At 46.6% G+C, this 25,229-nt stretch overlaps 1 protein-coding gene across 1 annotated transcript in view; it reads right to left on the bottom strand.

The window, feature by feature from the left end:
- Positions 1 to 25,229, bottom strand: part of Ctss (cathepsin S) — a 30,648-nt gene that overhangs the window by 2,413 nt on the left and 3,006 nt on the right. Inside the window, exons 3-8 of the mRNA XM_052179772.1 lie at positions 16,100 to 16,222; positions 12,454 to 12,603; positions 9,859 to 10,084; positions 9,614 to 9,618; positions 9,334 to 9,499; positions 6,424 to 6,526 (exon numbers count right to left, since the gene is read on the bottom strand). Of these exons, the coding sequence (XP_052035732.1) occupies positions 6,424 to 6,526; positions 9,334 to 9,499; positions 9,614 to 9,618; positions 9,859 to 10,084; positions 12,454 to 12,603; positions 16,100 to 16,222 (773 nt within the window). The remainder of the gene's footprint in view (positions 1 to 6,423; positions 6,527 to 9,333; positions 9,500 to 9,613; positions 9,619 to 9,858; positions 10,085 to 12,453; positions 12,604 to 16,099; positions 16,223 to 25,229) is intronic.

Consider the following 25,229-nt stretch of genomic DNA (forward strand, 5'->3'; position numbering starts at 1 on the left):
AAAAAACAGGTGTGTGAGGGAAAAACCTAAACAAAACAAAAAGCCCAATGCAAGCCGGGCGGTGGTGGCGCACGCCTGTAATCCCAGCACTCTGGGAGGCAGAGGCAGGTGGATTTCTGAGTTCGAGGCCAGCCTGGTCTACAGAGTGAGTTCCAGGACAGCCAGGGCTACACAGAGAAACCCTGTCTTGAAAACAACAACAACAAAACAAAAAGCCCAATGAACAACACCAGAAGATTAACACATGCCGCACATGTCACACCAAGGAGATCACTGCCGCGACGGCTCGAGAGTAAATCAGTGTTGGGAGTTTCCTCAGCCACTTTCCCCACAGAGCCTCCATCACTGCCATCTGCTAGTTCCTCACAAGGAACCTGAAGGCATCCATCTACCTTGACTTACAGAGCGTGCGTTTCCAGGAAGCTGGGTGTTCAGGTTGGACTGTGGCCTGTCCACCGTTCACACTGGAATTCTACTCCCAGGACCTCAGAAATAGGCCTTTAAGTAGGGGCACTATAGATGTCATTAACTAGATTAAGATGAAGTCGTTAGGTCAGCCTTAGTCCAGTAGGACTGAAGTCAGCACAGTGACACCCCACACACAGAGGCCATGTGGGAACTGAGGGCAAGGGAGAGTGCGGTTCCTACAGCCAAGAAACGAAAGCCAGGGCTGCAAGCCTTGGAAGCTGGGGGCGGGGCTTAGCTCTTTCCTTCTGTCTTTCTGTCTTTTCATTGTGTGTGTGTGTGTGTGTGTGTGAGAGAGAGGGGGGGGGAGGGAGGGGGAAGGGGAGAGGAGGGGAGGTGGCCTGGTTGGTCTTGAAATTGCTATATACTAAAGGCTGGTCTTGAACTCCTGACCCTCCTGCCTCCACTGTCCAAGGCCAGAAATGCACAACACTGGTCTCTTACCACCACCAGCCTACACACCAATATCTCATCATCATCATCATCATCATCATCATCATCATCATCATCATCATATTTTTGAGACAGGGTTTCTCTGTATAGCCCTGGCTGTCCTAGAGCTCACTCTGTAGACCAGGCTGGTCTTGATCTCACAGAGATCCACTTGCCTCTGCCTCCATAGTGTTGGAATTAAAGGTGCTCAACGCCACCACCTGGCAAAAACATTTTTTTAAGATTTGTTTTTATTTTATATGTGTGGGTTTTCTGCCTGCACATGTGTCTGTTCATCATGTGTGTGCAGTGCCTGTGGCAGCCAGAAGAGGCTGTGGGAGCCCCCTGAAGCTGGCTGTTAGCCATTTTATTTTACTTTAACTAAAATGTATTTATTTAGAAATTATCATGCCAGCAGTGGTGGCACGTGTCTTTAATCCTAGCACTTGGGAGGCAGAGACAGGTGGATTTCTGAGTTGGAAGCCAGTATGGTCTACAGAGTGAGTTCCAGGACAGCCAGGGCTACACAGAGAAACCCTGTTTTAAAACAAAACAATACAACAACAAAATGAAATTATCATATATATCAAAGTGCATATAGTGCATGTGTGTGTCACACATTCTGAGGGGAAGGAATAGAAGCAATAAATAAGACATGGCCATCACGTAAGAGAACTCCAGAACTGTCTTAGAGCTGACCATCTGGACACCCATTCAGGTCTCCTCTGCCCGTGTCCTACCTGCTAGCATCTACCATGCCATTCTGCTCCTACGAGTGTGACTTTCTCAGATCCATATCTATAGAGCTTCCTCCCCATAATCCCCCAAAGTAGCATGTTCATCTCTGCCTTCTAGCCTCAAGAACCAGAAGCCACGAACTTTCGTCGTTTTGACAGCTCAGGCATTAAGATCACATACTGTTCTTCCGAGGGTCCCAAGTTTGAGTTCTAGCATCCATGTTAGGAGGCTTGCCAGCACCCGCAATCAGGCTCTGGGATTTGACACCTCTAGCTCCCTTGCTCCCTTGCACTCTTGTTTTGTTTTTTGTTTTGTTTTGTTTTTTTCGAGACAGAGTTTCTCTGTGTAGCCCTGGCTGTCCTGGAACTCACTCTGTAGACCAGGTTGGCCTCGAACTCAGAAATCTGCCTGCCTCTGCCTCCCAAGTGCTGGGATTAAAGGCATGTGCCACCACTGCCCGGCTGCTCCCCTGCACTCTTGTGCACATATTTACACAATACACATAATTAAAAATAAAATAGGGGCTGGAGAGATGGCTCACTGGTTAAGAGTACCGACTGCTCTTCCAAAGGTCCTGAGTTCAAATCCCAGCAACCACATGGTGGCTCACAACCATCCATAAAGAGATCAGACGCCCCTCTTCTGGAGTGTCTGAAGACAGCTACAGTGTACTTACATAAATAAATCTTTAAAAATAAAATAAAATAAACCTTTAAAAATATTTTTCAAAAGAAGTCTAATTGTGTGTGCCTGTGTAAGTGCATGCACATGAGTGTGCTCACAGAGTGTGCTCACATGAGTGTGCTCACAGAGTGTGCTCACAGAGTGTGCTCACATGAGTGTGCTCACATGAGTGTGCTCACAGAGTGTGCTCACATGAGTGTGCTCACAGTGTGCTCACATGAGTGTGCTCACAGAGTGTGCTCACATGAGTGTGCTCACATGAGTGTGCTCACAGAGTGTGCTCACATGAGTGTGCTCACATGAGTGTGCTCACAGTGTGCTCACATGAGTGTGCTCACATGAGTGTGCTCACAGAGTGTGCTCACATGAGTGTGCTCACATGAGTGTGCTCACAGAGTGTGCTCACATGAGTGTGCTCACATGAGTGTGCTCACAGAGTGTGCTCACATGAGTGTGCTCACAGTGTGCTCACACGAGTGTGCTCACATGAGTGTGCTCACAGAGTGTGCTCACATGAGTGTGCTCACATGAGTGTGCTCACAGAGTGTGCTCACATGAGTGTGCTCACACGAGTGTGCTCACAGAATGTGCTCACAAGAGTGTGCTCACACGAGTGTGCTCACAGAGTGTGCTCACACGAGTGTGCTCACAGAGTGTGCTCACAGAGTGTGCTCACATGAGTGTGCTCACAGAGTGTGCTCACATGAGTGTGCTCACAGAGGTCCTGGAAGAGCACAGCGGCTCTTCCCTGCTGAGCCTTCTCTGCGGGGCTTCGTTCCCTTCTCTCTCTAAAAGCTGCACTCACTTTGCCCGTGAATCGTACCAAGGTCAGTTCGGTGGATTATTAAGGGCCCACTGTGCCAGAGCGGAGCTAAGGATGCAAAAAGACTGTGATCATGCCTATCACAAAGTCACATACGGAGTATTACAACTACAGATGGGCCATGTATACACAACATGCAAAATCCTGTGGCTCAGTGTCTCTAGGATAGTTTGCTAGCACAGTGGCTGGAGAGATGGCTCAGTGGTCAAGAGCACTGACTCCTGCTGCAGAGGACATGGCTTAAGTAAGTCCCCAGCACCCACATGGTGGCTCAGAACCATCTGTGACTTCAGTTCTGAGCCAATGCCCTCTTCTAGGCATACAAGTGATGGGTGCCTTTAATCCCAGCACTCAGAAGGCGGAGGCTAGCAACCACTGTGAGTTCTAGGCTAGCTTAGGCTACACAGTAAGTTCCAATCTTAAAATAAAATAAAAGGACATTTTACTTATCTCAAACATTCAGAGATTTTTTCCCCCTCTGGAATAGATGATGTCTATGCTGCTTTGGTTAAAATTTTTTATTAACAATACAATTTATTAAGTTATTTAGTTATTTATTTATGAGTGTTCTGTCATTGACATATAGTCCTGCATGCCAGAGAGAGGATCAAATCAAATAGATGGTTGTGAGCCACCATGTGGGTGCTGGGAATTGAACTCAGGGCCTCTAGAAGAACAGCCAGTGCTCTTAACCACTGAGCCATCTCTCCAGTGGCACGTTTACTTTTTCTTACTACATGGGGAAGGCCTGTGTGAGGGAAGGTCAGGGAACGACTGAGAGGACCTGGCTGTGTCTCCTCCGTGCAGGTCTTCAGACTAAGCTCAGACTGCAAGGCTGGCAACAAGCGCCGTTCCCACCGAGCCATCTTGTTGGCCTTTTCAGTCTACATTTTTTTTCAGTCTATATTTTATTTTACCAGTGAGGGCATAAACCCAGGTCATATGTAGCTCAGGCCAACTTAGCACTGGGTCTGAAGTAAAGGATGACTTCAGACACCTGCTCTGCCCGCCTCTACTGCCTGGGTTCTGGTATCATAAGAATGTGCCACCAGACTTCTGAGCTACTTTTGAAAGAATGATTAACCAAATAAAAGGGAAAATAGCTATTTCTGACAACACCGTATGTATGGAGTCCGTAACTGTATAATTGTGTTATAATTTACTCTAAATAAAGTAAAAACTGTACATCAAATGCCAGGAATCTAGCAAGGCAGACCGAAAGACAGACCACTTGGCTCCTTTCCTGGGATCTTCACACTGACTGATACCCAAGCAAGGCAGCAGCACGGAAGATGGATTCAAGACTACAAAGAATGGAGCTGGCAAGATGGGCCGGCCAGTGTGTCGGTTTGAAGGAGCCGCTCCTCTCGCCCATGTTCTCTGGAATCTGACTACTCTGACCCCAGCTGATGGCCCAGTTTGGGCAGGCTTGGGAGGCGTGGCCTTGCTGGAGGAGCTGTATCATGAGGACTGGTTCGAGAGTTTAAAGATGCACACTATTGTGAGTTTGCTCTCCTTGCTGCTTGCATGCAGTTCAAGATGTGAGCTCTGGGCTGTTCCTGGGGCTGTGCCTGCTTCCTGCTGTGATGGTGATGGGCTCTTATCCCTCAGGAAATGTAAGCTCCAAATAAACCCTTTCTTCTACAAGGTGTCTTGGTCATGGTGATTTATCACAGCAACCCAGAAGTAACTAAGACAGTGGGTAAAAGCACTTGTCAGGAGGCCTGGTGACCTGGGTCCAATCTCCAAAATCCAGATATATACACTCATACCCAACCCACCACACCCACCCCATACGTACCTCCCACACACCATGCACTTTCACATACACAGAAATAAAACAAATAAATAAAATATAAAGAGTAAAGAACATCGGTTCTCAGGTTCAAGTAAAGGTCTAGGCAAGAGCTGTCTGAAATAGTCAGCAGACGTAGAAAAGAGGCAGACTCCAAGACAGCTTCTGATGGAAATGCTGCTTGACTTGTAACTTAATTGTACCCAGAAAGGTCCAGGAGGCTGGTATAGTAGATTGAGCCCCCAGTACCATACTATCTGTTGGGTAACAATGTTATGTGATATGATTTACTGATATAGAAAATTCTGGAGGGAACAGTATGGTGGTGGAGAGAGAACTGAATTCTTTGGCCATACTGAGTTTGGAGAAAGTAAATTGTCAGAGTGACTAAGACCAGGTAAGTGTGAAGTTGTGGGCCAATGCTACCGGTAGTGGAAGAGATTTGAAGGCCTCCATCTTACAGGTTATGGTAAAATCACAATTAGGATGATGTAGAGAAAGCCAGAAGTAATCATTTGGGTCCCTGGGGCAGGAGGGAGCACCAGCATTCTGGGTCTAGCTATAGGAACAGAGCTCTCACAGGGGCGACGATGACGGGGGCACTGAAAGGACTGGGGGTGTGGTCCAGAGGAAAAGTGTAAGGAGCACGAGCCGGCCCTGGGCTTCCGCCCTAACACTGCCAAATGAAACTCACCGCCATGAGTGTTCTACAGAGCATAAAAGGAGCAGGCAAGGAACGGTGAGAAAAGCTGAGCGGGAAATGTCAGTGTGCATCTGTAATTCCAACACTTGGGAGGCAGAGACAAAAGATGGCTGTAAGTTCAAAGCCAGCCTGGGACGCATAGTGAGTTCTGGGCCAGCTAGGGGTCAGAGCAAGACCCTGTCTCAAAACATCAATGACATGAGATAAAAAAATAAAATAGTAAGAAAGTTATTATAGAAGCCAAATCATGAAAACAAAGATGAAGATGGGTGTCTTAGTCACTGTCCTATTGCTGTGAAGAGCACCATAATCACAGCAGCTCTTATAAAGGAGAACATTTCATGGGGCTGGCTTACAGCTTCAGCCTGTCAGTCCATTATCAGCGAGGCAGGCAGCACAGGGCCAGCCGGAGCCACAGCTGAGAGCTGCATCCTGATCTGCAAGTGACTGGGAAAGGTGGGGGCGGGGGAGGGGGACCACAGGGACTAGCCTTGGCCTGGCTTTCTGAAACCTTAAAGCCGCCTCTCCTAATCATTGTAATCCTCCTCAATAAGTGCCACTCCCTGATGACAAAGCCTTCAAATTCATGAGCCAATGAGGGCCATTCTCATCCAAACTACCCTGGTGGGACGGTGAGTAATTTCCCACCGGGCTTTGTAAGAAGCTACAAGTGTGCATCCTTGTTGCTATGGTGACCAGCATCCTAACAGCAAGAGTATATTTGCTGATGTGCCCTCCGGTCCTGAGAATAAGGCCAACACTCATGTGCTAACAAGGTATTACCTGTTTTTCACAAGCCAGTAGTCCTTCCCATCCAGAGTCCCATAGCCAACCACGAGAACACCGTGATTCACATCCTCGGTACAGGAGGGGTCGTCGTAGACACCTGAGAATAAAACACAGACAGAAAGAGACAAGCGCTGCAGGATAATTAAACATAACAAGGTGACTTAGACATTGTAAATGTTTGACATTGATACTCTGTCAGTTCGAGATTGACCCATAGATCCATCCCACAGACATTTATTATATCTATTCACCACGTCTTCTAAATTCTCTTAAGTTGTGTGCACTTGGTTGCATTTCTTTGTATAAATTCATAAATTGTTGTGTCCACTCTGAGCCTTCTCTAAATTAAATGCTCCTAAGTGCATATTGTAGCTATCTGCTGTACATAATTCAGAGTTCTTCCTTTAGTGGGCCCTGGGGGACCATGTTACTGAGTTTCATATGATGGCATGCATGTACAGTTTTACATGTCAACCTTAAAGAAGTATGACGTGCCCTCCCTTATGTCTTCACAGGCCAGAGTCTCACATACACTCCCACCCCCCTCCCACCCCCGCTCCCCCCCACAGGCCGGCCCCAGACTTGATTTGTTGTCACAGATGACCTTGAGCTTCTGATCCTCCTGCCTCCACTTCCCAAGAGTTGAGATGACAGGTTTGTGCTACCACGCTCTGTATGCATGTGCTGGGGATTGAACCCAGGGCTTCGTGTGTGGCGGGCAGATACTTTACTACCCGAGCCACACCCCTACTCCTGCATTTTTTTTGTTTATAGCCAGATAGTGCTCCTTGTCGTATACACGCCACCTTTTCTTTATCCACTCAGAAGCTGATTGTGTGAAATTATTCTGCAGTGAACTCAAGAGATGTCTTTTAAGAATATTAATTTCTTTGGCATATATTCCTGTTAGTAAAGTTGCTGGGTCAAATGGTTGGTCTATTTTTTACTCTTTTGGGAGAATTTCGATACCATTTCCCTTAAAGGCTATACTAATTGATATTCTTACAATCAGCGTACAAAAGTTCCTGTGTCACCGGCAGTTAGTTCTCTTTTATCTTCGTGTTTGTTTGAGACATGGTCTTGCTGTGCAGCCCTGGCTGGTCTGAAACTCACTCACTATCTGCTCACTGGTGGGCTTTTTGTTCACTTGGCACAAGCTAGATCATTGAGAAGATACCTCTATCAGATTGGCCTGCGGGGCACTTTCTTGATTAATGATTGATGTGGGAGAGGGTGCCACCCTGGGGTAGGTGGTGGGGGGGTGGGAGAGGGGATAAGAAAGCAGATGGAGCAAGCCAGCAAACATTCCTCCATGGTTTCAGCCTCAGTTCCTGATTGGCTTCCCTTGATGATGGACTGTAAACTGTCCACCAAATAAAATTCCTTCCCAAATTGTCTTTGGTCTATCTTTTAACCTAATAGGGACAGCCAGGCTGGCTTCAAACTTGAGGTATAATCCTCCTGCCTCTGCCTCCCAAGTACTATAATTACAAACATGTGCCAACAGGCCTGGTTATGAGCACACTGTAGCTGTCTTCAGACACACCAGAAGAGGGCATCGGATCCCAGTACAGTTGGTTGTGAGCCACCATGTAGTTGCTGGGAATTGAACTCAGGACTTCTGGAAGAGCAGTCGGTGCTCTCAACCGCTGAGCCACCTCTCTGAACACACCCTGGCTGTGTTCTTGATTCAGGCCCTTCTGCTTTGTTGGTCTGCTTTCCTGCTGATACCATGCTATTTGGCTGCTGTAGCTCAGGAATGCACTCTCAAGTTAGATAGTGGGTTGCCTCCTGCTTTGCTCATTTTGTTAAAATGGCTCTGGCTATTGAGGGTTTTCGTGGTTTCACGCACCCTTTAGGATTAGTCGGCCTAGGTCTGTGAAGAATCTTACTGATATTTGACTCTTCATTCTGTAAACAGGCTAAAGCTAAGGCTTTTACCTCTGTGTGCGCATTGCTTCGCGTCTCTCTAAGCGCTCTTCTGCTCTCTGGATAAATCTATTGTTAGCTGTCCCCACAGTTGGAAGTGGAATTGCTTCTTGATTTTTAATTTATATAATGCACTCTTTGTGGATTAAAGAAAACAGCAAACCTGACTCCTTTTCCTTGTTTGTTTTGTTTTGGCTTTTGATTGAGTAACCTAGGCAGACATCAACTTTCCCATCCGCTGGCCACACCCCCACCTCTGCCTCCGCCTCCGGAATGCTAGGATTACAGACAGGACCACGGCACACACATAATCTTCTATGGGTTATGTAGCCGGTAACATGGTTTTCAATCCCATGCTTTTAACCCTCGCTCCACCACTTCGGACTGAGTGACTTAGGCAGGTTAACTTTGTTTTCTTTAATTTTGGTTTTAGATTTATCTTTATTATTTTATGTGTGGTAGTGTTTTGCCTGGATTTGCACCACAAGCCTGCCTGGTGCCGGAGGAGGTGGTGAGCCTCCATCTGTGTGCGAGCTGGAATCAAACCTGTATCCTTTGCAACTGCAAGTGCTCTTAACCACCGAGTCACCTCTCCAAGCCCCAGGCAGATTAATTTTTCCATGGAGGATTTGTGTGTAAATTAGGGTTACTGTGTGGATGAAAAGAGACAGAAAATCAGGCAGTGACCGTGCATGCCTTTAATCCCAACGCTTGGGAGGCGGAGGATTTCTGAGTTCGAAGCCTTTACAGAGAAACCCTGTCTCGAAAAACCAAAAAAATTAAAAAAAAAAAAAAAGAAAGAAAAGAAAGAAAGAAAGAAAAAAGAAAGAAAAAAGAAAAGGGATAGATACACAAGGAACTTAATGTAGTAACACTAATAAGTCTTAACCAGCAGGATTCACCGTTTAGAACAAGGGACCGGAAGTTCAGTCTACAGTAAGGATAGCAAACGAGAGGCTGGCGCCTCAGTTTTACCACTTTTGTAGAGGAAGAAGGAGGAATGGCCGGCGTCGATGGCCACAGAGACAGGCCCTTTAGTGGCCACTGCTTCTTTCAGCGCATCCTCGTCGCCGAAGGGGAGCTCGATGTACCTTGAACATGTGGCAGCTCGATTTTTTGAGTCATAGTGACACTTTTCATCCTACAAAAAAAACAACCATAACGTCTACTTCAACTTCCTGGATTTCAGTTATGATATCTCCCCCACCTCCGTCCCTTCAGCCCCTCGCCCCAACACTTCACCCTTTCAACCGACTGTGACTATGATCCCCTCCCTCTGTCCCTCTGTCCCCCCCTCCCCCCGTCCCTCTGTCACCACCTGTCTTTCTTCTTTTGTTCTGGGTTTTTCTGTTTGTAAACCCTGACTCAGCTGGACATGGTGGCCTGGGTTTATCACCCAAGTCCTGGGCAAGCTGGAGCTGTGGCACAGTGCTTTGGTGGTGCCAGCGTATGCACTGGGGAGGAGCGCAGTCACCAGGGACAAGCGGGACGCACCATGGCCTTTGTAGGGATAGGAAGCTTCGGAATCGATGCCTCCGTTGTCGATGATGTACTGGAAAGCTTGGGTCATGAAGCCGCCCCCGCAGCCTTTATTCCGGTACTTCTCTTCGCTCGCACAATCCACCAGGTTCTGAGCACTGAGGGACACCAGCTTCCCCGTTTTCAGCTTCAGCTGCCCTTCAAGGGCCCCCACGGCACTGAAAGCCCAGCAGGCCCCACAAGAACCCTGAAACAGAGAAGAATCCGTCTGGAATCAGTATGGCTTCCGCAGGGCAGAAGACAGCTTCTGCTCTGCCAGGAAGAGCTACCATCCTCACTGAGGGCTCCTTCTCTTAGATTATTGGAAAGCAGACATTCTCCCGGCAAGGACCTGCCCTGGTCGGGAGAGCGCCAGGCCATAGCGGGCATTTTGAATTCACTGATAGTGCACACCGAACATACACAAAGTCCCAATCACCTTCCCCTAAAAGGAAGACAGATGCCAGAAGCTTAGTTAGGACTCAAAACAGCTGAGGTGTCTATTTGACACACCAGAGCGGACCTGGCCACCAGGTTCTCCCAGCATCCCTCAGGGCTCACACACCCTGCCCCTGCCCTAAACTTCCCCAGCCGAGCACTGGGCCTGCCTTCCCCAGTTGCCCTTCCTCCCCTGTATAATCCAGTCATTTTGATTACCTGGCCCGTGTCCCCAGTCCTTTCCTGTCCTGGCTCTCTCCTCCTTGCCTGTCCCCTCTCCGCCCATGGGCACGGTTCATGGTCATGTGTACTCTGGGCTCTCCCAGATGTCCTTGCCGTGGCCGTGCTCTCCCTTTTATCTACAATAAACCTTCCCTCCTTCCATCCTGAGAAATAGTCATGTTCTTTCCTTTTTCTTTTTTCCTTTTCTTCCTTCCTTCCTCTCTTTCTTTCTTTCCTTCCTTCTGTCTTTACTTTCTGTCTTTCTTTCTTTCCATTCAATAGGAAAGCGATTTTTGAGAGATAGAATAACTCAGGCCCGTTGAGCCAGACGGGAGTGGAGAGGGCACTTTCATATGCTGTGTTCTAAGGCACATTGCACCTCATGTCAAAGAAAGGCACCTGAGCAGACCGACTGCAGCCAGCGCAGCCAGGACACACTGAGCATGGTTTGCTGTTCAGAGTCAGTGCTAGATATCCCAGGAGACACTGCACGAGGACTGAAAGGCCCAGTGGCCTGGAAAACAGGCAAACCAGCTACCGGAGAGGCAAAGAGGAGATGTGCTCAGGAGGCTTATACCAAGTGTCATAGGCAAGGCACACCACTTGGCTTGTCAGTGATTAACGTCTTTGATCTCCACTCCTCATGAAGCCTGCTTGCCTAGAGGTGAGAGGTAAGGCAGATTTCTAGAATGTTCATCCCGTGTCTTCTCCAGTCACCACCTCACAGATAAAATGCAGCTTAAAGATCCCTTTCCTGTGACCAGAGAGATGGCTCAGAGTCCTCTTGCAGAGGACCACGTTTTGGTGCCCAGTATCCACTCAGTGGCTCACAACCTTCTGTGACCTCAGTTCTAGGGATCTGATGTCCTCTTCTGACCTCTGCAGGCATTGCTTGCCTGTGGTGCAAGCTAACAGACACACACACACACACACACACACACACACACAGCCAAAACACATGGATGCAAATAAATAAATAAGTAATAAATAAGCCGGGCGTGGTGGCGCATGCTTGTAATTCCAGCACTCTGGGAGGCAGAGACAGGTGGATTTCTGAGTTCGAGGCCAGACTGGTCTACAGAGTGAGTTCCAGGACAGCCAGGGCTACACAGAGAAACCCTGTCTCGAAAAAACCAAAAATAAATAAATAAATAATAAATAAATAAATCTAAAAGTTTTTAAAAAGATTTAATTCCCATTTCTGCTCACTGACATCTGTGACAAGCATCCACAAACTCCAGTGTTGCTGTCTCAAAATGATGCCAGATGCAAAAATATTTTAACCATAGGGCAACCAATTTTAGAATTCTTATCATAGATTCATTAAAAAGAAAGATTTGTTTCATTATTATTTGTGTATGTGTATGTATGTGTGCATGCACGTGCAGGTACCCGCAGTGGCCAGAGCGGGTGTTGGACCCCCTGAAGCTGGAGTCACACGCAGTTGTCTTCTGGAGGAAGAACAGCAAGTGCTCTCAGCCAGCATCGCTGCGGCACGTGCCTTAATCCCAACACCTGCGAGGCAGATCTTAGATCTGGCCAGCCTGGTCTACAGAGTGAATTATTCCAGGCCACACAGAGAAACCCTGGAGAGAGAGAGAGAGAGAGAGAGAGAGAGAGAGAGAGAGAGAGAGAGAGAGAATTATGCAGGCTAAGTATGCAACTCACATATTTGATGAGAGGCTAAGATCTAAAATATGGAGGGAACTTAGTTTGGTTACATTGTGAGTTTGAGGCCAGCCTGGGATGGTCATAAGTAAAACTAAATAAAAACAAACAACTAAACCCTTAGGATGTAGTTGGGAAGATGGAATACAAAGCAGCCAGGAAGTGACAACAGGACAGTAGTGTGCAGCGTGCGTGGCAGGAAGAGAGCAGCGCTCAGCCAGCGGGCAGGGGCTGCCCCGTGACACTCACCTGGTATTTCACATCAGTGACGCAGCCCTTCTCTCGCCAGTCCACAAAGTCAGGCAATGTCTGATTAGAGCTTGACTTGAAAGTGCCAGTTCTCCTAGACTTGCTGGGAATTCTCAGAGAGCCCATCTGATACAAGACTTCTTCAGTGGTCTAGAAAGCAAGGAAATATCATGGCTCACTTAGAGCCTTTAATTTTAATTTTTCCTTCCTTCCTTCCTTCCTCCCTCCCTCCCTCCCTCCCTCCCTCCCTCCCTCCCTCCCTTCCTTCCTTCCTTCTTTCCTTCCTTCCTTCCTTCCCTCCCTTCCTTGTGTATGTGTTTGTGGCAGCTGGCATACCATGGCTCCCATGCAGAAGTCAGGGAACAACTTGAAGGCATCAGTTCTCTCCTTCTACCATCTGGGTCCCAGGATTGAACCCAGGTTGTCAGACTTCCCCAGCAAGTGCCTTTATCTGGTGAGCTATTTTACTGGTTGGCCCCATCTATCTTTCTACCTTTCTTTTTTTTTTTTCTTTCTCTCTTCCTAAGAATTATAAACGTGAATATATTTTAAAACTAAGAAAAATGAGTGGTAGTTGTACCCATGTAATTATAACTTGACTAGGAGGTAAACTGTCTGTCTGTGGGAGCTGTCTGAGGTGACTGTGGGTGCTGACTGAGGTGACTGTGGGTGCTGAGGTGACTGTGAGTGCTAACTAAGGTGACTGGGAGCTGTCTGAGGTGACTGTGGGTGCTGACTGAGGTAAGTGTGGGTGCTGATTGAGGTGAGCTCTGTGTGTCTCTTTAATCTTGCATTTTTCATTAGCAACATAGTTTAAACAAAGGGAATGAAACAGAACACAGTAAAAACTAGAAGTTGCAGACTTTTGATTGAAAGAAAGGCAGAATCTGACAAAGCCGTGTGTAAAGCAGTCAATCTGCTTTCCCTCAGAGAACTGCAAAAGGTACTGTTACATTTAAGTAGAAATTGGTTTCCAAGGGTGTTCCTTTTCCAAACTCACTAGAATTATTTTTTCCTTATTTTTCCTTATTTTTTTTATTTCTTTCCTCTGTGTATGTGCACGTGTAAGTGTGTGTGTGTGTGTGTGTGTGTGTGTGTGTGTGTGTGTGTATGGACTCTCTGTGTCAGTTTGGTCCAGCACGCTGCCAGGATATCCTTGTCTCCACACACCTGCTCAGCAAGCCTGGGCCATTTCCCCACACCTGGATTTTTATCTTTATTTTTAAAGTAATGTGATTCTTAAGTTTGGCTGCGTTATACATTTTTGGTTGTGTAGACCAGAACCCAAAAAACAACGAGGAGGGCAGGGACGCAACTGGCAGAGACCGGTCAGTGTGAATCGACCTCTCTAGCAACACATATGAAAGAGAGACGACGGCACCAAGCTCCCACGCGCTCCCAGTGAGAAAGGAGACGGGCCGTATCCACGTGCCAATGAACACTTAGGCAAATATTGTCACTTACCATAAAGACTTAAAAAGTGCTTCCTAAAATGCATTTTAAAATATGAGGACAATACTATTTTATAAGTTTAACTTCCTGAAAAGAAGATATGATGGGCAGACCTGTGATCCCTAGAGTTCTGAGGTGGAGGTAGGAGAAAAAGGACATTTTCTGTTACATGGACCATCCCAGCCAGGGTGTGTGAGGCTGTGTCAGATAGGGAGAGGGGAGAGGGGAGAGGGAGAGGGGAGGGGAGGGGAGAGAGAAGAAGGGAGAGGGGAGAGGGGAGAGGAGAGGGGAGAGGGGAGGAGGGGAGAGGGGAGGAGAGGGGAGGGGGAGAGAGGAGGGGGAAAAGGAGAAGGGAGGAGAGGAGAGAGGAGAGGAGAGGAGAGGGGAAAGGGGAGCAGAGGGGAGCAGAGGGGAGGGGAGGGGAGAGGAGAGAGGAGCAGAGGGGAGGGGAGAGGAGGGGGAGAAGAGGAGGGAGAGGGGAGAGGGGAGGGGGAGAGGGAAGGGAGAGGAAAGGAGGGGGAGGGGAGAGGAGAGGAGGGGGAGGGGAGAGGAGAGGAGACAGGAAGGGGAGAGGGAGGGGAGAGGCAAGGAGGGGGAGGAGAGAGGGGAGGAGGCAAGGAGCGGGAGGGAGAGAGGGGAGGGGAGGAGAAGGGAGGAGAGGGAAAAGGGGAGGGGAGGAGAGAGGAAGGAGAAGGGGAGGGGAGAGGGAGTGGAGAGGGAAGGGGAGAGGGAGGGGAGATGAAGGGAGGAGGAGGGGAGAGGTGAAGGGAGGGGAGAGGGAGGGGAGAGGAAAGGAGGGGGAGGGGAGAAGGGAGGAGAGAGGAAAGAGGAGGGTTTGTTTTGGTTTTTGTTTTATGTTTAAGAAATTGGCCAAAGCAGGGCTAAATAAGAATTTCTCACTGTCTTTATTTATTTAACACGTGGGCACGCTCACACCACTGCACACATGATGGTCAACGGATACTTTGAGGAAGTCCGTTCTTGCATCCCATGAGGCAGAGAAGGCGGAGTGGGTCAGACTCAGGCCTCAGGCTTGGTGACCATCGCACTAGACCCACATCTTTCCTTTCTTTTCCTTTTTTAAAATATTTTTTTATTTTTCATATTGGTGTTTTGTCTGCATTTATATCTGCGTACCAGCAGAGGACCCCATGGGACTACAGTTCCAGACAGCTGTGAGCTACTCCGAATGGAGCTCAGGACCTCTGCGAGAGCTGTTATCAGTCTTTGCGCCATCTCCCCAGGCTCCTTTCCTTTTTCTAAACAAGGACTTTGTCTCTGATTCTTAGGTCCTTAAGTACTATTGCGGTTTAGCTTTGTGAGCCTCTCTTGGTTCAAGGTGGAGGTGGTGCAGGGGATCGAGCCCAGGACTCTGCATCCACGGGAGATGAGCACTCTGCCCCTGACCCGTATTCCAGCCGTGGCTACACAGTTTCCTTGGTTTTTGTTGTTGACATCCTAGTGTTCCTTCAGATTACTTTTGATGACACAAAACTTATACTTGCCTGTGGGGCAGTGGACTGTGCCTCCAGACAGAAAACCTGGTAAGGCCGAGCTGATTCAGGAACCCTGGCAATCTCATAATTGAGAATGGTAGGTGTTTAAATCTACCCCTGACCAGGTTCCTGTCCTGGAACATGTGACCATGACACCCCATTGTAAGTAATTGTGACAATCAGTCATGTAGGGACAACACCTTAAGACCTTCTACATGCAAATGAGGCATCCCTAACGTCTCAGACCAAGCCAATAGAAAGCATTTGCCTTTAGATCCCAACCCACCTCAAAATGTTTATAAAGCCCTATCCAAGAGAAACAAAATGCATGAGCCATTTCCCCAAAGATCGTCTGTGAGAGCCTGTCAGATCGGGTGGTAACACCCCAGAGTATTTTCTCCTGATTTCATCTGGACCTCGACCTGGCCCAACCAGCTGGGTTCTTGAGCGTAAGCAGCCGCTTCGCTACACCACCCCCACTCCCACCCCACCCCACACACACCCCCTCCCCGCTGACGCAGCTCCAGGTGACTGTGGAGGAGGCCCAGCAACCTGCCTTCCTTCAGATTCCCCTTGGAGAGCTGCTCCTCGCTGGCCTCTCTGGCTGGGCCAGAGCTCCGCAGATCCCTGAGGACAGTGCCCTGCTGCAGCCTAGCATTTGCCTACTCCTGAATAAGGATTGCTTGCAGTTTACCTACCATGTCTCCCATATGGTTCATGCCCACGGTGTATGTATGCATTCCCATAGAATATTCCAGATTGTGAATCATTATAAACTTCAGATTCTTCTCCCAGATGAGACGTCGCGCTTCTTCTTCATTCTGAAACAGAAGGAAAAGGATTGCAAGTGAACTTATTGATTTTAATACCCACGCTCCCTAGTTAGTGTGTGTGTGTGTGTGTGTGAGCATGTGGGTGCAGATGGTTTGTGAGACTCCCAGAGTGGGTGTTGGGAACCAAGCCTGAGTGTCCTGCAGGAGCGGCAGGTGCTCCTAACTCCGAGCCCTCTCTCTAGTGCCCCAAATAGTATTCTACTAAATGTGGGTCTGTCTAAAAACATACACAAATGAATAAATCCCAAACAACTGCTAAAATCACATTTTAATTTAAATTCTTGATCTTAATTTTTAGATACTAATATATGATATACACAATGAATTTTCTTCTCTTTTACCTTATTTATTTGTTATAAATCTATTCTTAAAACTTCAAACTTTAGAAGCTTCTGTTTAATGCATGTTTTTTATAGGCAATAAGTGCTAATCTTTCTTGATTTTTTTCTCGTTCTTACTTCCTTCCTTTCTTCTTTTCTCTCTTTCCTTCTTTCTTTCTTTCTTTCTTTCTTTCTTTCTTTCTTTCTTTCTTTCTTTCTTTCTTTCTGTCTGTCTGTCTTTCTTTCTGTCTTTCTTTCTTTCTTTCTTTCTTTCTTTCTTTCTTTCTTTCTTTCTTTCTTTTCTTCTTTCTTTCCTTCCTTCTTTCAAAGACATAGTCTTCTTTTGCAGCCTTGGCTGTCCTAATAACTCACCCTGTAGCTCCAGTTGGCCTCAAACTCACAGCAATCCCCCTACCTCAGCTCCTGCATACTCCTAACACCTAGCTATATAGATATCCAAAAGATTCTTTCTCATTCCTGAAAATTAATTCAGCTGATTATAAATTTCTGCTTCTCTGGCTACTTGAGGTGTTTTTTCATTTTCTTCTGATACTTATTTGTCTTCACTTATGGTCTCTATCTCTGTCTCTGTCTCTGTGATGAAATACCATGACCAAAACAACCTGGGGAGGAAAGGGTTTATGTGGCTTGAGCTCCCATAGCACTGTTTGTCACTGAAGGGAGTCAGGACAGGAACTCAGGCAGGGCAGGACCCTGGAGGCAGGAGCTGATGCGGAGGCCATGGAGGGGTGCTGCTTACTGGCTTGTTCTTATAGAACCCAGAAGTACAGTCCAGGGATGGCCCCACCCACAATGCACAGGGCCCTCCCCATCAATCGCTAATTAAGAAAATGCACTATGTGCTTGGCTGCAGCCTGATTTTGTGGAGGCTTTTCCTCAGTTGAGGCTTCCTTCTCTCCAATGACTGTAAATTGTGTCAAGTTGACATAAAACTAACCAGCACACCGTTAGTGCAAATCAGAATTTTAACTATTATACTTCTGACTTTTATTTGGATTTTTATTTGAGACAGGATCTCACGTAGTTCAAGCTTCCATGAAACTATGATCCTTCCACTTCTGCCCGCCCCTCCCCACCCCCCCGAGTGCTGATATGACAGACCGCATCTCTAAAACCTCCTGCTGCTGCTGCTGCTGCTGCTGCTAATTCCTGTTCTTGCCCAGGTCACCCAGGTTGCCTCAGACTTGCTGTGTAGCTCAAGCTGATAACTGTCCGTACCCTCTCCTGCTCCCACTGTGTGCTGGGGCTGTAGGGCCGCTGTGTGCTGTGTGCTGGGGTTATAGGGTCACTGTACCACACCAGGCTCTTGTACCTTTGTTCTTGACTGTGCTCACTAGCGTTTGACTGTGCTCACTAGTGTTTGTGACTTTTTTTTTCTTAAAAGTCCTGCAGCGTCCTCACATGTGTCTGGATGTGGGCTTTTACAGGTTTTTCCTTCAGCTTGATTTGATGGATTGGGAATACTTCTTTCTACAACCAGCAGCATCTTTTGGTTTCTCCACCATTCTATCTAACTTTCTTCGTCACATGCCCTGGGCCACTTGGACCCCCAAGTCTCCAGCTTTTGTTTGCATAGACTCTTCTCCATTTTATTTCTGTATGATGCTTTCTGCACGGATGTCTCAGTGTTGTTTCCAAGATTATTGATTTAGGAATGGAGGGAGACTCCGTGTTTAAGAGTACCTCTTCTTCTTTCTTCTTTCTCCCCCTCCTCCTTCTTCTTCCCTACAGTTTCTTGTTTGTTTGTTTGTTTAATGCATATGAGTACACTGTCTGAAGAAGACACACCAGAAGAGGGCATCAGATCCCAGTTACAGATGGTTGTGAGCCACCATGTGGTTGCTGGGAATTGAACTCAGGACCTCTGGAAGAGCAGTCAGTGCTCTTAACTGCTGAGCCATCCCTCCAGCCCCAACACTTACTCTTGTAGAGGGCTCCTAGTATCTACATGGTAGCTCACAACTGTTTGTGGCTCTAGTTCTTGGGGATCCAATGTCTTTTCTGACCTTCACAGGCTTTATAATGCAATACATTCAGGCACACACACATAGATATAAACTTTAAAAAAAAGATTGTTGATTCAATGACTTTTTGAGCAATTCCAATTTATTTCAGTTTACATTGGCACGGTTGCTCTTTCTTTGACTTTTGCTTTAGTTTTTGGTTTTTAGTTAATAAAAGGCCCCACGTAGCTGGGGCTGGCCTTATCTTTACTGTGGATGGCTCTCTTGTGCCTCTGCCTCTTTCTGCAAAGTGCTAGCATTACAGGTGTGTGCTACCATGCCTGCTGAAGACAGCCATTTGGGTCCTGCCATTTTAATATTATGTAGAATTAATTTTGATAATGACTATTGACTCTCTTGTCTTCCTGGAGATGCACTTACACAGAATAAAATATACACAATGCACTCAGTGCCTCCACTAAAAGCTGAAACCTTTCAAGCCAGTCAACAAAGCCAGACTCAGGCCCAGTGAGCAGTCAGCAGCATGTGCCCTCTGCAGTCTGGACAGAGCCCTGCTCCCTGTGTACAAGCTTTGTCATATTCCTAGTGATGGCCAGAGTGGCCCATGATGAACGCATCTCAAACTCTAGAGAAGGAAAGTGGACTAAGAAAAAGTAAATCGAAATAACCTGAAGGAAAGAAAAAAGATTAAGTTAATTTAGAGATTAGTTATTAAGGTAGTTATTATTGTTAAAAGTTGTGTTCATGAGCTGGGGAGATGGCACAGTCACTAAACGCTTGATGCTGAAGCAGGAGAACCTAGCTTTATATCCACAGGACCCTCACACATGCATGGAAAATTCTGGGCTGGAGAGATGGCCCAGAGGTTAAGAGCACTGACTGCTCTTCCAGAGGTCCTGAGTTCAATTCCCAGCAACTACATGGTGGCTCACAACCATCTGTGATGGGATTGATGCCCTCTTCTGGTGTCTGAAGACAGCTACACTGTACTCATCATATATATAAAATAAATAAACCTTTAAAAAAATAAAAATAAACTCAGTGGAGGGAGTGAAGGCTGGGGCAACTGTCTGTGAGGAAGCTGTGAAGAACTACACCCCAGGCTTCCCAGGAATGCAAACATCCTTGGGTAGTCTGGTGGTTCCTCAGAAAATTAGCCATAGTACTACCTGCAGGCCCAGCTATACCACTCCTGGGCATATACCCAGAAGATGCTCCTACATGTAATAAGGACACATGCGCCACTATGTTCATAGCAGCCTTATTTATAATAGCCAGAAGCTGGAAAGAACCCAGATGTCCTTCAACAGAGGAATGGATACAGATACTGTGGTATATATACACAATGGAGTACTATTCAGCTATTAAAAACAATGAATTCATGAAATTCTTAGGCAAATGGATGGAACTAGAAAGTGTCATCCTGAGCGAGGTAACCCAGTCACAAAAGAACACACATGGTATGCACTCACTAATAAGCGGATGCTAGTCCAAAAGCTCAAAATAAACACGTTACAATTCACCCAGCACAGGAAACTCAAGAAGAAGGAGGACTGAAGTGAGGGTGCTTTGATTCCTCTGAGAAAGGGAACAAAATACTCACAGGAATAATAAGGGAGACAATGTGTGGAACAGAGACTGAAGTAAAGGCCACCCAAAGACTGCCCTACCTGGGGATTCATCCTATAAACAGTCACCAAACCCCGACACTACGATGAGAAGCATGTACCAAAAGGAGCATGCCATGGCTGTCTCCAGAGGGGCCCTGACAGAGCCTTACAAATACAGAGGCAGAAGCTAGCAACCAACTATTGGACTGGGATTGGGGTCCCCAATGGAGTAGCTGGAGGGTGGTCTGGAGGAGCTGAAGGAGTTTACAGCTCCATGGGAAGAACAATGACTTCAGCCACCCAGACGCCCCAGGACTCCGAGGGGCTGACCCATCAACCAAGGGGCTATCAAGTTTCTTAAGCGGAATAAGCTGAATGTTCTAGTTCACACTCAGGGGGGTGAAGCAGGAGGATGTCTGAGAGTTCACAGTCATCCTGGACTTCACAGTGAGTATTACACCAGCTTAAGATATACATTGAGGGGGCTGGAGAGATGGTTCAGTGGTTAAGAACACTGACTGCTCTTCCAGAGGAAGCAGGTTCTATTCCCAGTACCCACAAGGCAACTCACAACCATTTATAACTCCAGTTCCAGGGGATCTGATGACCTCTTCTGACCACTATGAGCACCATAGCTCATTGTACAGAGCCATACATGCAGCCAAAACAGTCATATGCATAAAGTAAAAATAAAATAATTCACAAAAGATATACAGTGATGTCATGTCTCCAAAAATCAACAAGAAGCGAAGTATTTTCACCTACCAACATGCATAAATACACATACACTTCAATTTTTTAATACTATTTATATAAAATAATATGGTTGCTATATTGTGTTGTGTAGGGAGGGTTAAGAAAAAAAACATTTCTGCCAAGCAGTAGTGGCACATACCTGTAATCCCAGCACTCTGGAAGGCAGAGTTCAAGACCAGCCTGAGCTACAGAGTGAGTTCCAGGTCAGCCAGGGCTATACAGAGAAACCCTGTCTCGAAAAAAACCAAATCCAAAAAATGGGGGGGGGGGGGAAAGAAAGAAAAGAAAGAAAAAGAAAAAAAAAAGAAAAAAAAAGAAAAAAAACCATTTCAGTCTATGTGGCTAGAGAGAGAGAGAGAGAGAGAGAGCTCAGAGGTTAAAAGCACATACTGCTCTCTCAGTGGACACATGTTCTGTTCTTTTCCAGCACTGATGTTGGTGATGTAACTCTACACACATCTAACACTAGCTCCAGGGGATTCAATGTCCTCTCATCTTCTCGGATACCTGCACTCACATACACCCACCCATACACAGATACAGACAGATGTTATTTTTTTTAAACATCTACTGTGTTTAGGTCAGATGTGTTCATTTTGTTTAATCTTTAGCATTTATTGTTGTGTGCTTGTATGCATATGTGTTTGTATACATATGTGTGTATGCTTATAGCACATGGGTGGAGGTCGGAGAACAACCTTGTGGAGTTGTTTCTCTCTTTCCAACATGAGACCTGGTGACCCAGCTCACACCATCAGGCATGGGCAGGTGCAGTCACCTGCTGACCCATATTGCCAACGGCCCCCCCCACCCTGCTTGAGACAGGATTTGATGTCTCGGGCTTGCCTCAAACTTACTACCTCACTCTATAGCAAAGTGTAGTCTATAACTCCTGAATCTGCTGTCTCTACCTCCTGAGTACTTGGGATTACAGATCTGTGCTACTGTGCCCTGCTACAAAGAATAGTTTCAGTCCGTCATTTATTGAATCCATACTTATAGACCGTGCAGGTCTGCAGAGGCAGCTGTATGCTAAAGACTGTAAAACTGTGGCAAAAGAAATTCAGAGTGACATACTGCTCGTATCCTGGGATTGGATACAAGTGGATTATATCAACGGAACAGTCAAACTACTCAAAAACAATCTAGAGACTCAGTATAATTCCTGTCAAAATTCCAATAGAGTTCTTCACGAACACAGAACAATCTGGAAAGTTTCTGTGGAGCTACAATAATCTCAAACTTCCAACAAGTCTTGAGCAAGATAAACACAAGTTGTGGTATCACAGACCTCATCTCAAAAGGCACTGCAGGCCACAGTGCCAACACACACACCTCATCTCAAAAGGCACTGCAGGCCACAGTGCCAACACACACGGTCCCAAGAGTGTACTATAGCAGAGAACCCAAAAACAAACAGGGATTTATGGCCAGTTGATCTTTTAGCAAAGATGCCCAAATCGTGGAAACAGAAAGAATAACCTCCTTGCTCTAACAGTGTGGGAATCTTGGTTCATATGTAGAAGTGTAAAACTGGGTCCTTACTTGGTACAAAAGAATCACTCACCATTGATTTAAGAATTAAAAACAGGAGGTGACATGCTCAGCAGGCAAAGGCATCAGTAGCCAACCAAAATGACCGGGAACCTACGTGGTGGAAGGCAAGAATTCCCCCAAGCTATAGCTCACTTGCGAGTGCGTGCGTGTGTGCGTGCGGGTGTGTGTGTGTGTATGTGTGTGTGTGTGTGTGTGTATGAAAACACACAGAAATTAAACCAACAAAAATGTCAACAGAAGTCCAGTGTGGTGGTGTATATCTTTAATCCCAGCACTTTGAAGGCAGAACACAGAGATCTTTGTCAATTCAAGGCCAGTCTGATCCACACAGTGAGTTCTAGGACAGCCAGAGCTATGTAGAGACTCTGTTTCAAATGTGTGTGTGTGTGTGTGTATGTGTGTGTGTGTGTTTCATCTTACGATCCAAAATAGTTCCTGGGAGGATATGTGCATGTGTCCAGTCAGGAACACAAACCAGTATAGACAAAACTACATGCAACATACACAAATTAAACAAATAACTAATAAGAAGAACAGGCTTGGTGTAGTCTCTCTCTCTCTCTCTCTCTCTCTCTCTCTCTCTCTCTCTCTCTCACACACACACACACACACACACACACACGCCACATATGTGCACAAGCATGCACACAATTCACAATCATAAACAAACAAACAATCTAGTCCACTAAAAACAAACCTCCCATATGGTCTGGCAGCCCACCCCATTCTGATTCACATCTAAATGAAATGAAATCAAGGCCTGGGAGAGATTCTTGCTCTCCTGTGTTTAATGCAGCACCATTCACAATTTTCAAGATACAGAATCAACTGATGAGTCTTATCAAGAAAAAGAGACAATCTAATGCTATTGAGCCTTTTAAAAGGAGGGGGTTCTGTCATACACAAGAATACAGGTGAACCTGACTACATTATGTTAAATAATCCAGGCACAGAAGGGCACTTAGCCACAGGATCTCATCGACAATTTGCCAATATCTAATTCACCCAGGGTGTAGCACACAGATTCCATCCACAGAGCCAATTAATAATTAAATTAATAGATAAAATAATAAAATACAAAAGCCACACTCGTAGACGTAGGCAGAAGCTGGAGGACGAGTGATTGACAAGTGCGGATGGGAGGGTGTGAGCCTCAGGAGGAGGAGTGACCTGCAGTGACCTGCATGCTATACAGTGTGGTACTTAGGACTAAAGGCAAGCTATTGTGTACTTCAATTTCATGTGTTAATTTGGAAAAAATATTATATAGCTTCAGGACCTACATGCTTGAAATTCTGGCTAACATTTCAAGATTAAGCAGCAGGCATGCTTTAAAATAAATCCTAAGAACAGAGCCAACAATGAGAATTAAGAATAGCTGTCTATCAGGGTATGGTGGCGTGCACCTTTAGTCCCAGAATTCAGTGGGCAGGGGCAGGCGGAGCTCTGTGAGTCTGAGGCCAGCCTGGTCTACAGAAATAGTTCCAGGACAGCCAGGGCTGTTAAATAAAGAAACTCTGTTTGGAAAAAGAAAAAAGAAAAAAACCAACCAACTAACCAAAAAACCAAAATTCTCTCTTGAAGCACTTCTGTGGGCCAGAGACTGCACTGAGTTTTAAAACTATTACTTATGCAAGTGGAGATGGGTCAGTGGTTAGGAGCACTTGCTGCTCTGTCAGAGGACCCGAGTTTGGTCCCAGCTCCCAAATCAGTCAGCTCACAACCAGCTGTTGTGGGCCTGGCCTCCAGGTCCCTGCACTCACGTGCATGTACAGACACACAGACACATACTTAAAAATAAAGTAACATTTTATTTTTTATGGGGGGCTTGAGAGTTTGATTGTTGCTCTTGCAGAGGACCCAGGTTTGGGTCCCAGCACCCACAAGGTGGCTTACAACACCCATAACTTCAGATCTACGGGGCCTAATGCCCTCTCGTGACCTCCAGGTGTGGGGTTGGAGACATGCAGTGTACCTACTTACCTACATAACAAAATGAAAAGTGGGGAGAAGGGACTGGGCTGGAGGAATAGCGCAGAAGCAAGAGCCCTGGTTGCTCTTCAGAGAGGATCCAGGTTTGATTCCCAGCTCCCTCCTGGCAGCTCAGCTGTCTGTAAGCCCAGTCCCAGGATCCAGGGATCCGACACCTCCTTCTGTCCTTAAAGGTACTGCACACACGGTACCCAGACATACATGTAGGTAAAGCACTCATCCACATATTTTTCAAATGTTTATCTCACTCTGTGTGTGTGTGTGTATGTATGTATGTGTGTGTGTGTACAGTGTATGCATCTGTGTGTGTGTGTATGTGTGTGTACAGTGTATGCATCTGTGTGTGTGTGTATGTGTGTGGGTGCACACGTGTGTACATGTGTGTGCATGTGAATTAGTGTGAGTACTGCCATGAGCAGTGTTTACGTGGAGGTCGCCCCCTTCCACACTTTGATACAGGGTCTCTTGTCTAGCCCTGCATGTGGCAGGCTGGATGGTCCTCCAGCAGTTTCTCCACCTTAAGTTAGGAGGACATGCTACTGCACCCACATGGGTGTCAGAGGCCTGAGCTCAGTTCCTAATATCTACGTCCAGTACTTTACCCACTATGCCACCTCGACAGTCAAGGGTTTCTGTTCCTCAAATGTGCCAAATGTGGTCTTTCCTGGATGTGTTCCCTGGCCCAGGACAGTCCCTCCCTTCTGCCCATCGTGCCTGTTGTCCTTTCTGTCAGCCCTTGGCTCTGATGCTGCCTCATTCTCTGGGCTTTCCCTCA

Source organism: Apodemus sylvaticus, chromosome 4, assembly GCF_947179515.1.
Source record: "Apodemus sylvaticus chromosome 4, mApoSyl1.1, whole genome shotgun sequence".
NCBI classification, from domain to species: domain Eukaryota; kingdom Metazoa; phylum Chordata; class Mammalia; order Rodentia; family Muridae; genus Apodemus; species Apodemus sylvaticus.